At 53.2% G+C, this 12868-nt stretch overlaps 1 protein-coding gene across 1 annotated transcript in view; it reads right to left on the bottom strand.

Moving 5' to 3' along the window:
* E2F1 (E2F transcription factor 1) overlaps nucleotides 1-8237 on the bottom strand; it is a 12745-nt gene extending 4508 nt beyond the window's left edge. Inside the window, exons 1-3 of the mRNA XM_025399046.1 lie at nucleotides 7837-8237; nucleotides 1196-1286; nucleotides 627-846 (exon numbers count right to left, since the gene is read on the bottom strand). Coding sequence (XP_025254831.1) covers nucleotides 627-846; nucleotides 1196-1286; nucleotides 7837-8097 — 572 coding nt within the window. The 5' untranslated portion in view covers nucleotides 8098-8237. The remainder of the gene's footprint in view (nucleotides 1-626; nucleotides 847-1195; nucleotides 1287-7836) is intronic.
* Between the last annotated feature and the right edge of the window lie 4631 nt (nucleotides 8238-12868).

The following is a 12868-nucleotide window of genomic DNA, read 5'->3' as shown; positions in this document are numbered from 1 at the left end:
CAAAGGGAGATGTTGTTGGAGCCAGATAACGTGCCCGTTTTCTCAATCCTGGGTATAAAAAAAAACCCCCGAATAAAAAAAAAAAAAAAAAAAAGAAAAAAGAAAAAAGAGGCCGGGCGCGGTGGCTCAAGCCTGTAATCCCAGCACTTTGGGAGGCCGAGACGGGCGGATCATGAGGTCAGGAGATCGAGACCATCCTGGCTAATACGGTGAAACCCCGTCTCTACTAAAAAATACAAAAAACTAGCCGGGCGAAGTGGCGGGTGCCTGTAGTCCCAGCTACTCGGGAGGCTGAGGCAGGAGAATGGCGTGAACCCAAGAGGAGGAGCTTGCAGTGAGCTGAGATCCGGCCACTGCACTCCAGCCTGGGTGACAGAGCAAGACTCCGTCTCAAAAAAAAAAACAAAAAAACAGAAAAAAGAAAAAAGTAAAGCTACAAGTGAGGTGGATATGTAACATTTGTGTGCTTTTTACCATCTATCATCTCAGGGAAGCTACCTCTCCTCTCTGAGCCCACTTCCCTAGCTGTAAGATGGGGATGCAGGCAGCCACAGTGGGTATTACTACCAGCTCCTCCAGGCTGGCATGGGCAGGTGTGCCTGCCCTCCTGTGTGGCCGGTACCTACAGCCACTGGATGTGGTTCTTGGACTTCTTGGCAATGAGCTGGATGCCCTCGAGGACGTTGGTGATGTCATAGATGCGCCGTTTCTGCACTTTCAGCACCTCAGCAGCCCAGTTCAGGTCGACGACACCGTCGGCCGAGCGGCTCAGCAGCTCCAGGAAGCGCTTGGTGGTCAGATTCAGTGAGGTCTCATAGCGTGACTTCTCCCCCGGGGATTTCACACCTGCGGGGGTGTGGTCAGGCAAGACAGGGCCCTTCAGCATCCACCCCCACCTCCAGCCAGGCCTGCTACTCTGGCAGGGCAGGGCCGCAGGATGATAGGGGCTGGGGGACAGCCAGCTCCTTCCCCTTGGCGAGGCCAACCACAGCATTCTTCTTCTGGCCGGGGAACTCCTCACCCCTCAGGGCCTGGAGAAACCAAGCCAGGTGGCCACTCCCACTGCCCATCAGGGTCCTCAGAGGCCTGGCTCAAGCCCGACAAGCCAGATGTTAGCTTGCAAACTTGTTTGTCTGTTCACACCCCTAACCTGGGCCTGGTCACAGGGGGCCTGCCCAGCAAGCTTCATAGTTACCTTTTCCTGGATGGCGGCCTCTGCCCCGAGCTGGCCCACTGCTCTCCGCCAGGTACTGATGGTCAGTTTCCAGGTCCAGCCTCCGCTTCACCTGTGGCGAAAACAATGGGAGGATGCCCAGTAACCAGAAGTGAGGCCAGAAGAGACCTGGCTGAAGGCTGGGTGCCTCTGGACTACCCCCGCCTCAGTTTCTCTAGCAGGATGCCTGAGTGTGTGACTGAGGGAGATCAGAGAAGACACAGCCTGAAAGTCACAGTCCTACTACACAAGACACTCAATTTTCACCACTTCTCTGGGGTCTAGTGGTGGATTTAAAACACATCTGCAAACTTTTTGATCCTTCTCCTTCAAAAGATGAAGCCTAATTCTCCTCCCCTTTATGAGCTAGATCTGGTAACTTGCTTCTGATGAATGGAATGTGGTGGAAGGGATGGCGTGTCACTTTTGAGACTGGGTCAGAGGCACTGGAGCTTCCTCCTTGCTCTGTATTAGGTCACTTTGCCATGTCATATGGACATTCAAGTAGCCCCAATGATAGGCAAAAAACCGTAGCTTCTTCCCAACAGCAACACTTAGTCACAACTTCTGTTAGCAGCCAGACCCCAAACACTGGCTGAACCTCCAGAAACCCCAAGCCAGAGCTGGATAAGTCTTCCCTGAATTCCTGACCCACAAAAACTATATAAGAAATGTTTAGGCCGGGCGTGGTGGCTCACGCCTGTAATCCCAGCACTTTGGGAGGCCGAGGCGGGCAGATCATGAGGTCAGGAGATAGAGACCATCCTGGCTAACACAGTGAAACCCTGTCTCTACTAAAAACACAAAAAAATTAGCCGGGCGTGGTGACGGGCGCCTGTAGTCCCAGCTACTGGGGAGGCTGAGGCAGGAGAATGGCGTGAACCTGGGAGGCGGAGCTTGCAGTGAGCTGAGATCGCGCCACTGCACTCCAGCCTGAGCGATAGAGCGAGACTCCATCTCAAAAAAAAAAAAAAAAAAGAAAGAAATGTTTGATGCCGGGCGCGGTGGCTCAAGCCTGTAATCCCAGCACTTTGGGAGGCCGAGACGGGCGGATCACGAGGTCAGGAGATCGAGACCATCCTGGCTAACACAGTGAAACCCCGTCTCTACTAAAAAAATACAAAAACTTAGCCGGGCGAGGTGGCAGGCGCCTGTAGTCCCAGCTACTCGGGAGGCTGAGGCAGGAGAATGGCGTGAACCCGGGAGGCGGAGCTTGCAGTGAGCTGAGATCCGGCCACTGCACTCCAGCCTGGGTGACAGAGCGAGACTCCGTCTCAAAAAAAAAAAAAAAAAAAAAGAAATGTTTGTTGTTTTAAGCCACTATTTTTTTTTCTTTTTTAGACAGGTCTCACTCTGTTGCCTATGCTGGAGTACAGTGGTGTGATCACAACTCTCTGCAGCCTGGACTTCCTGGGCTCAAGCAATCCTCCCATCTCAGCCTTGCAAACAGCTGGGACCACAGGAGGACGCCACCACAACCAGCTCATTTTTGTATTTTTTGTAGAGATAGGGTCTCCCTGTGTTGCCCAGACTGGTCTGAAACTCCTGGGCTCAAGACATTCTCCCACCTCAGTCTTCACTGTAGTTGTGCTTGGATGAGTCAGCCACCATGCCCAGCTAAGCCACTGATTACCATAGGTCCCTTGGCCAAATCACCTTCTCTCTGGTTTTTGACTAATCTATAGCAGCTGGTGCTCATCAAGTTCCTTGCATCCATTAGTTCATTCCATTCAATGGACTAGCAGCATAAAAATGGCTCCATTTTCCAGATAAGGCAACTGAAGCCCAGGGAGGCCCAGGAAGTGGTAGAGCCAGGATTTGTACCCAAGACAGTCTAAGGAAGAACCCAAGCTCTAAACACTCTGGCTTAGTTCAGACACTCCAGGATTGGGACGATCCTGGAGGTATCACAGGCTGCTCAAAAGCACCCAGACCAAAACCAGATTGATCTTCCCCTCCACCATCCACAGGGTTTCCTGAGCTACAGTTGTATTCAGCCCCACCTGTCACCCTCCTCACACGCAGCTGCCAAGAACTCCTCATCACCACGGCGATCACCACCTCCCCCGTGGGCTGCTGAGCAGTCTCCACACTGGTCTCCCTGCCTCTGCTGCAGCCAGTCCTCCTACAAACCTTACCATGCTTCCGCCCCTGCTTAAGGCCTTCCTCCAGCTCCCCATTGCCTTCATACTCTCATCTGCCACTGCTTCTCTAGAGGAACCCAAGTCACGTTTTCCCAGAAATCTAGACTGTCCTTGCATCCCTCCCACCCGCCCCACTTCGCGCCTGATCCCTCTACCTCTGTGGGCAGAAACCTTACCCATCAGCTAGGAGATGTCACCTCTTCTCCCTCTGAACTGCCTCAAACCCGACCTTTTGCCACATTCTGTCTCTCCCTACACATTTCTGCAGATGTATCTGTCTCACCCTCAGAGGCATCTGAATCACCTCAGAATCCATAGCGTCTGCCATGGAGCCTGGCATCAACAAATGTTTGCTGAATGAACCCCCTCCGTGCTGACGAACCACTACCTCTTGTGCACATTCACCGACTTTTGAAGGGGAAAGAAGAGCTACTGTGCTCTGAGCACTGTGTACTCAACTGCTTCCCCTGCAACCCTTCCGCCACCTTTTGGCAGGTACTATGATGGCCTCCACCTCAGAGAGGCCAGAGTGCGAGGTGGACCCAGGACTTACACCCTAGCAGGCTGGTACAGAGCCCACACTCATACCCACCATGTGCCCCACTTCCCCAGAGCCCAGCCAGAATGCACCCCCCTCCATACTTGCCCCTGGGGCCCAAACCCTAGCATGCTCCTGCCATCTGCACCCCTTGCCTTCTCCCTGGGATCCCCGCCCTTGGCCACCCCTGAAGGCAGGTCAGTGCCACGCCCTAAAACAAAGGCTTAAGTGGATGCCATTTCTGCCACTTCTCCCTAAACACTGGCACAGGGGCCCTGAAACACAGGGGTGAAGACATTCCCTGGTGAAAAAATCTGGATGACTCGAACACCCAACCATGAAGGGGGTCATGAAAGCTGTGTTTGTTTAGCCCCTTGAACACCACACAGCTGTCAAGGACCGAGGCAGGTTGACAAGAATCCCCTCACACATACAGACAAGCAAAACACTATCACAGGGCAATATATTTATATGATCCCTTTTGGATTAAAAATTTCATGAAACTTTTCTCTGGTACGGTTTCTATTATTACAGAATACATTTCGGGGCAGCCTCTGGGAGGACCGTGGGAGACCAGTGCCATATTTGAATGGTGGGAATGATACAGGGAAAACTACAATTTTTAAAACTTTAAAAAACAAAAACTGTCACAACCACCACAAACAAAAATAGCCTTAGGGGGAAAAAAAGAAAAAAAGAAAAAAAATGAATAGAGCTGGGATCCTGCCATCAACTTTCTAGGTTCTTTTTTTTTTTTTTGAGACCAAGTCTCGCTCTGTCACCTAGGCTGGAGTGCAGTGGCTGGATCTCAGCTCACTGCAAGCTCCGCCTCCCGGGTTTACGCCATTCTCCTGCCTCAGCCTCCTGAGTAGCTGGGACTATAGGCGCCCGCCACCTCGCCCGGCTAGTTTTTTGTATTTTTTTAGTAGAGACGGGGTTTCACCATGTTAGCCAGGATGGTCTTGATCTCCTGACCTCGTGATCCACCCGTCTCGGCCTCCCACAGTGCTGGGATTACAGGCTTGAGCCACCGCGCCCAGCCCAACTTTCTAGGTTCTTAAGAGTTAAGCAGGCCGGGCGACAGAGCGAGACTCCGTCTCAAAAAAAAAAAAAAAAAGAGTTAAGCTTTCGGCCAGGCGCAATGGCTCACACCTGTCATCCCAGCACTTTGGGAGGGTGAGGTGGGTGGATCACTTGAGGTCAGGAGTTCAAGACCAGCCTGACCAATATGGTGAAACCCCATCTCTACCAAAAATACAAAAATTAGCCGGACATGGTGGTGCATGCCTGTAGTCCCAGCTACTCAGGAGGCTGAAGCAGGAGAATCGCTTGAACTCAGGAAGCGGAGGTTGCAGTGAGCCGAGATCGCGACACTGCCCTAGGCAACAGTGCGAGTCTCCATCTCAAAAAAACAAAAAACAAAAAGAGTTAAGTTTTCAGCTGGGCATGGTGACTCACACCTATAATCCCAGCACTTTGAGAGGCTGAGACAGTCAGATTGCTTGAACTCAGGAATTCAAGACCAGCCTGGGCAACATGGCAAGACCGTGTCTCTACTAAAAATACAAAAATTAGCTGGGCGTGGTGGTACGCGCCTGTAATCCCAGCTACTTGGGAGGCTGAGGCACAGAATAGCTTGAACCTGGGAGGCGGAGGTTGCAGTGAGCCACAATCACGCCACTTCACTCCAGCCTGGGTAACAGAATGAGACCCTGTCTCCGAAAAAAAAAAAAAAAAAGTTAAGTTTTCCATAGTAAACACATGTTATAGTTATAATACTTGAGTCTGTGGAAGTGGACAGGCAGGGCCAAGAGGAATGGCCAAATCGCACAGAGCGTTATATACAGGTGTTGAACGAATGCCTGCTGGTATAGAAGCTAAGCCTGTAGCTTGTTTCAAGGACTGCCCCAGACAAATGCCAGTGCAGAGAGGCCAAAAGCCGAACCTGTGGACTTTCTGGACTTCAGCTCCAGAATGGTGCTAGCCTCCTGGCCCTTACGTATTCTGGGAGCCGGGGCTCCTTGTCTCTGTGCCTAGTGCCTCCTGGGCATTCACTAATTCAACAACCGTTGAATGAATGCAGTGCCCAAGCCAATGAGCCTGCCCCTGACAGGTGGCGCGGAGGGCATTTTTCTTTGCCCCTGTCCCTCCCTTTGATCCTAGAACCCATAATCCTGTTCAGTTATTTGAGGACAAGACCCTCGGGTTCTGTTAGGTTTCTGCAGACCTGAGCCTGCTATATGCTTGTCACACAACTGAATGGAAGATGCTTGCCCAGGTCCCAAGCGGTACCCACAGGGACAGGTCCCTGGAGTACAGGAGACAGGCCACCTGGTCCACCCCTGGTACAAACCCCTCCCACCCACTCATTAAGAGGAAGGGCCCCTAAAAGCCCTTCCTGCCCTTTCTCCAACCTCTATCAGCATCTCTAGGAAGCAAGGCGTCCCAGAGATCAACCTCACAGAAAATGCAGACTGGTCTCCCCACTCAAGAGCAGAATGACATGGGAAGATTCTAACATCTCTAGGCCTCAGCTTCCCAATCTGTAAAAAGGGACTGCTGCTGATAGGGTTAAATGAGTTAATTAGGTAAAGTGCTTGGCACAGAGCCTGGCACACAAGACATCCTCAAAACAATGGTGGCTGCTATTGTTATTATTATTAGCATTGTGGTGATTCCGGAAGGCAGCACTGGGCATGGGGCCAAGGGGGCTGGGGGAGCCTCCTCAGGATGCCTCAGGGACCAGCTGCCACCCACACCCCCATCAGCAGTTAGGCAGCTTCTACCTCCTTGTCCTGAGTCCTGCCTCACCCCTCCCACTTGCTTCAAGCTCCCTGCTGAGACCCCATCCTGCCTGGCCAGGCCCCGCCTGCACACCAGAGCCCCACCTTCACCCATAGGCTGCGCCAGTCAAACTGGTCTCCACACCCTGCCCTGCGCCCCACAGGTCCCAGCTCTACACCTCCAATCCCTTCTCCCACTGTAATTCAGCGGCCTCTTCTGGGCCCCCCAGTCTGAACTGGTCTTGAGCTCAGCGATCAGGGAGGACTTTATTAAAGGATCTCCCTGGGACATTTTCTCTCCTGGCACTGGGGGCCTCTCCAGCTCCCAGAGGCCCAGCCCACCTAGTCCTTCTACAGAGACTCAGGGGTCGGCCTGCCTGATTAATGAGGTTCCATGGCAACCAGGGCCTGGGAGGGTGGAGGGTGGCAGATGGAAGGACAGGCAGAGGGAGGGGACCTGCAGCTGGTCCAGCTGCCCCGCCCCTGCAGAGAAGGCCTCCCAGCCAGGAGGGCTGTCCCCAGAGGCCTGGCCAGCCAGGCCTGCACCTGGCAGTCAGCATCGAGGCAGAAGGAGGGTCTTCTCAATGGCTCACCAACGGTTAGGCCCCAGGACCTTCCTCCGCCCCGCCTTCACTTCCCCTAGCAGCTGTGCTCACTACCGAGATGCAAATTCTGAGCTGAAGCCAGCAGGCCTCAGTTCAAATCCCAGCCCCACCACCTGCAGCCGTGTGACCAGGGGCAAGTCACTTCCCCTCTCTGGGCCTCAGTTCTTCCTCCGTCAGATGGGCACAGTGACAACACAGCTCACACCGGGGTTGTGAGTTTTAGCTGACTTGAAGTCGGCCGAAGGCCTGGCATGCAGTAAACGCCAGTTGAATACACGTGGGTTATTATTATCACTGAGTCTGACGCTGGGGAGCCTCCAGTGAGGAAGCTGAGGTCCAGAGCACAGAGGAGCAAACAGGGACCGGCCCGAGGTCACCCCGCACCCCAGGGCGGGGCCCGCAAGCCCAACCCCGGCTCTGCACCGCCCAGCCTGGGCGCCTCAGTCAACCCCTCCCCCGCCCCCTGCCGCCTCCAGGCCAAACACGGCGCCCTCCCGGGTCTGCGCGGGGGGCACAGGAGGCGCTGTCGGCGCGTCGTCCCTGGGGTCCGTACCGGCGGGCGGCCGAGCGCGGGGCGCGGCGCACTGGGTGTGGGCCGGGGAGCCTGCGGTGTGGCGAAGAGCAGCAGGTCAGGGTCGCAGGGGCCGGCGGCTGGCGCCGCGGGGCCGGTGGGAGCCGGCGGGGCGCTGGCGTCCTGCGCGGCAGAGATGATGACGATCTGCGAGGAGTCGAGCAGCCGCAGCGCGCCGGCCCCGAGCAGGGCCTCCAGCGCCGGCGCGCATGGGCCGCCCGCAGGGGCCCCGGCCAAGGCCATGACGCTCACGGCCCGCGCGGCCCAGGTGACAGGCGGCGGCGGCGGCGCGGGCCCATGGCGGCAGGCCCCGGCGAGGGCTCGATCCCGCTCCGCCCCCGGCCGCCGCTGCCTGCAAAGTCCCGGCCACTTTTACGCGCCAAATCCTTTTTGCCGCGAAAGAGCCACGAGCCGCCGAGCGCCGCCACAATTGGCTGCCCGGGCCGTGACGAGAACGACGGCGGCGGCTCCTATTGGCTTTAGCGCGCCGGACCCGGCGGCGAGGGGCGGGATGGGGCGGCGGCGCGGGGCGGTGCGGCCAATGGCGGGGCGGGGCGCGCGCAGGCTTTGTCCGGATGGTGCCAGGCGCGGTCTGACTCCCCGCCCCCAGCCCGGGCGTCCCCTGTTGGAGGCGTGGGGACACGGGAATACGGGCCCCGCCCTGCCCCGCCCCGCCCCGATGCTCCCGCATCCCACTGCCCTTTCTATAGTGCAGGTTCAGAACAGAGCCTCTGTTCTGCACGTGACCCTCAACCTGTAGCCTTCCACAGCCTCAGCTTAGATTTCCAGAGACTGCCCCCTCTTTTTTTCGGGATCATCAGTTCCACAGCCCAGCCATCAGCCACCTCTTCCATCCTCAACTTGCCTCACCCATGACATTATCCTAATCCTGCACCCGGCCCTATCCCGCTCACCCAGAGCCCAAGCTGAAGAGCGGTGGCTAGAAATGGCGGGGGGACGTCAAGCTTTCCTGCAAGTCCCATTTTAGCCAAAATCTCCAACAGCCAACGTAAAGCGTCGGCCTGAACTCATTCATTCCCTCACTCATTCAACAAACGTTTGAAGAGCCTGCTCTGTGCCTCATCCTTAAATCTGCCCCATCCTTAACTCGTGGCCCTGAGGAGCTCACAGTCTAGTAGACGGGAACAGAAAGGTAACAAACCTTTACAATAAGATGAAGCGTCGTCTGGGCGCGGTGGTTCTCGCCTGGAATCCCTGTAATCAGAGGGCGGGGTGGATCGCTTGAGTCCAGGAGTTTGAGACCAGCCTGAGCAACATGGTGAAAACCCTTCTCTACAAAAAATACAAAAATTAGCCAGGCATGGTGGCGCGTGCCTGTAGTCCCAGCTACTTGGGAGGCTGAGCTGGGAGGATTGCTTGAGCCCGAGAAGTCGAGTCTGCAGTGAGCTATGATCATGCTACTGCACTCCAGCTTGGGTGACAGAGCGAGATCCTGTCTCAAAAACAAAACACATCACTTCTGGGGAGCCCTCCCAAGGATTTACTCGCTTCCTCTATTGCCCACTGCTGCCTCTGTTCCAATGCTGACCACACACTCCTTTTCTCCATCTGCCTCCTCTACCAATCTAGGAGCTCAGTAGCGACTCCTCCCATCACTGGTCTGACCGAGAGCAGGCGCTGAGAAAGGTTATGAAAGAAACAGACGCTAAGCCAGAGGCTGCTTAGACTGTGACAAGGAGACCATGGTTCTGCAAGGGTGGTCCTTAGGCCACTGGCTTCAGAACCACGTGGTCACTTGCTAATTTTGGGCCCACCCTGGCCTTGCCAATTTGAAATCTCTAGGTGCCCAGGAATCTGCATTTTAACAATGTCGTGTCGCCATTCCAGGTGATGTTTTTCTCTTTCTTTCTTTTCTTTCTTTCTTTTTTTTTTTTTTTTCCAACACTTAGGGAATTAGAAAAGCCAGTATCTTATTTTTTTTTCCTACTTATTTTATATAGAGGAGGTCTCACCATGCTGCGCAGGCTAGTCTCAAACCCCTGGGCTCAAGAGATCCTCCCGCCCGCTCTCCATAAAGAAGCTGAGGGCTAGGTCCCATTCTAAACAACCAACCCGGGCACTGGCAGAGGGCAGGAGAAACCGGCACATTCCCATTACAGATGGAAAGAATGTCCTTTCCCTGCACCTTCCCACAGGGGCCCAGTAAAACTAACATTCATTTGTGTAAAGCCCTCTCGAACCCAAGTCATTCAACAAACACTTATTGAGCACCTGTTATAGACCGAGCATTGTGCTGGTGTAACTGTGGTGGCTGGCAAGGAGAGATGGCTATTATTATTGCTCCATTTTATGATGAGGAAATTTGAGGCCCAAAGGGCTACCAAGTAGATGAAAAGGTTATTTTTCAGGCTTGGTGAGGCTGAGTTTGGGGGTCTTCCAAAGTCCTGCCTTCCCCAGAATATTCAAGTAGGTAGAAGTAGGTGCCCTCCTTCCCACAATCCCTCAGGTCCTGCTGAAGCAGAAAGGAGTGAAGACCAGCATTCCCAGCATGAAACCAAGGAAGAGATAAGGGCCTTCTGTACCTATTAATACGTACTTGAAAGCAGAAGAGCCTGATAGATGAGGCCCCTTGGCCCTAAGCCTGGCAGCTCCTGATAAGGCTGTTCTCAATGTCAACAGTTTTCAAAACACGGCTTCCAAAAAATCCACAGTCACTGGGCAGCCACTTCCATTGATGATCTCCTTTCAACCCCATAAGCTTGTTTATCCACATGGTGCAGGAAGGAGGAGGCTCAGAGAGGGGCACTCATAGCTCAAGGTCACACAGCAGAACTGAGATGAGAACTTCACTTGTCCCACTGCAAAACCCAGGACCTGCCCTTGCTACCCTCTGTAAATACCCCAAAAGCCAGCCTCAGGGCTGTCAAGATTATAACGTGTAGTTTCCAAAGGGTATTATGGTGGATCGTGGCTTGGTTCCTAGGTGCTTTTTCCCATCACCACCTTCACCAACCAAACTAGAGGAGTTCAAGGGGATGCAATATCTTGGGCCCACAATCCTGTGCCTGGAGACCTCTTTCCCTTGGTTCTTTGCAAGAGGCAGAGTGGTGTAGAGGTGATAGCATGGGCTTCTAAATCAGGTGGGTGTAATCAGAAATCTTGGTCAACATGACTTTGGACAAGTCAATTCACTCCATTCAATCCACAGATATTTACTGAGCACCTATTATGTGTCAGACATTGTGCTAGGTGCTGGGGACACAGTTATAAGTAAAACAGACCCCTGGAATTCACAGTCCAGTGGGAAAGTTAGGAATTATTTCTCTGTCCCTGCACAATATGCTTGTTAAGAAGTTTGACAAGTGACACAAACAATTCAAACCTATTTATTCCACAAACAGCACCTCCCCTAAGCATACATTTTAGCTTACAAAAAAAAAAAGTCACCAAACACGAATATCCAATCATGATAAGGAATGCATAATTGGGAGAAATGATTCTCTGATGACTTAATTTTATGAAGGGCACAGAGATGTCCATTGTTGAGTTCTGGCAGAGGGAGGTGGGGGGTTTCGCATCTGCAACGATCCCTCAGTGCTACCCTGACTGACAGTTTACTGTCCCTGGAGATATCCTGTCACTGTGCCAGTTCTGGCTATGTCTGAACAGACCTCTTGCCCATCCAAAAGGTGGTCTAACAGAGAAACAAGCCTTTGGAGTCGGGTGGCCCCCAACCCTGTGGCTTCCCGCCCGCCCGTGTGATCTTGAGGAAGTGATTCACCCTCTTGAAGAGCTTCGCTTGCCTCATCTGCAGAACAACAGATAACAGCTTCTTTACAGGATGAGTGTCAAAGTGTAAGAAAACAAAACAAGCAGAGTTTGCAAACTGGCCCCCAGATATAACATTTGCCCATAGAAGATTTTTCTTAAAGTATGAATTCATTTTAAGATTTGAGGAAATTAGAAAATACCATATAAAAATTAAAATGTCTGGCTTTTCTTTCTTTTTCTTTTCTTTTCTTTCTTTTTTTTTTTTTTTTTTTGAGACGGAGTTTCGCTATTGTTGCCCAGGCTGGAGTGCAGTGGCGTGATCTCAGCTCACCACAACTTCCACCTCCCGGGTTCAAGTGATTCTCCTGCCTCAGCCTCCCAAGTAGCTGGGATTACAGGCGCCCTCCACCACGCCTGGCTAATTTTGTATTTTTAGTAAAGATGGGGTTTCTCCATGTTGGTCAGTCTGGTCTCAAACTCCTGACCTCAGGTGATCTGCCCGCCTCGGGCTCCTAAAGTGCTGGGATTATAGGTGTAAGCCACTATGCCTGGCCTTTTTTTTTTTTTCCTTTTTTTCCTTTTTTTTGAAATGGAGCCTCCTTCTGCCACCCAGGCTGAAGTGCCGTGGCGTGATCTCAGCTCATTGCAACCTCCATCTCCCAGGTTCAGGCAATTCTCCTGCCTCAGCCTGCCAAGTAGCTGGGATTACAGGCGTGCGCCACCACACCGGGCTAATTTTTGTATTTTTAGTAGAGATGGGGTGTCACCATGTTGGCCAGGCTGGTCTGGAACTCCTGACATCAGGTGATCCACTCGCCTTGGCCTCCCGAAGCACTGGGATTACAGGCATGAGCCACTGCACTCAGCCTCTGGCTTTCTTTTCAAACAGCAGTATCTGGCTATACTGGCCAGGCCATCACAGTGCTAAACAGTTGCTGTCCCCCAGCTAGCCAGGGCCTTACCCTCCAGGCCACCAAAGTCCTTCCCTGGCATGCCTCACTCAGTTCTTGCCCTGCCATTCCAGGGATGAGCGGCCACCCTTCATGTACAGTGCCTGGCACAGAGTGAGCACCCAAAAACTATGAGCTACTGTTAATCTTACTACTGCCAAGGAACTGACTGGTACCAGCACAGCTTCTCTGCCTTGTAAGTAACTAAAGATAACATATGGACAGGCTGGGTGTGGTGGCTCATGCCTGTAATTCCAGCACTTTGGGATGTTGAGACAGGTGGATCACCTGAGGTCAGGAGTTCTACTAAAAATACAAAAATTAGCCGGGCA

This window comes from Theropithecus gelada, chromosome 10 (assembly GCF_003255815.1).
Source record: "Theropithecus gelada isolate Dixy chromosome 10, Tgel_1.0, whole genome shotgun sequence".
Lineage (NCBI taxonomy): Eukaryota > Metazoa > Chordata > Mammalia > Primates > Cercopithecidae > Theropithecus > Theropithecus gelada.
The sequence above is the reverse complement of the archived record's forward strand: the minus strand, read 5'-3'. Positions and strand labels throughout refer to the sequence as shown.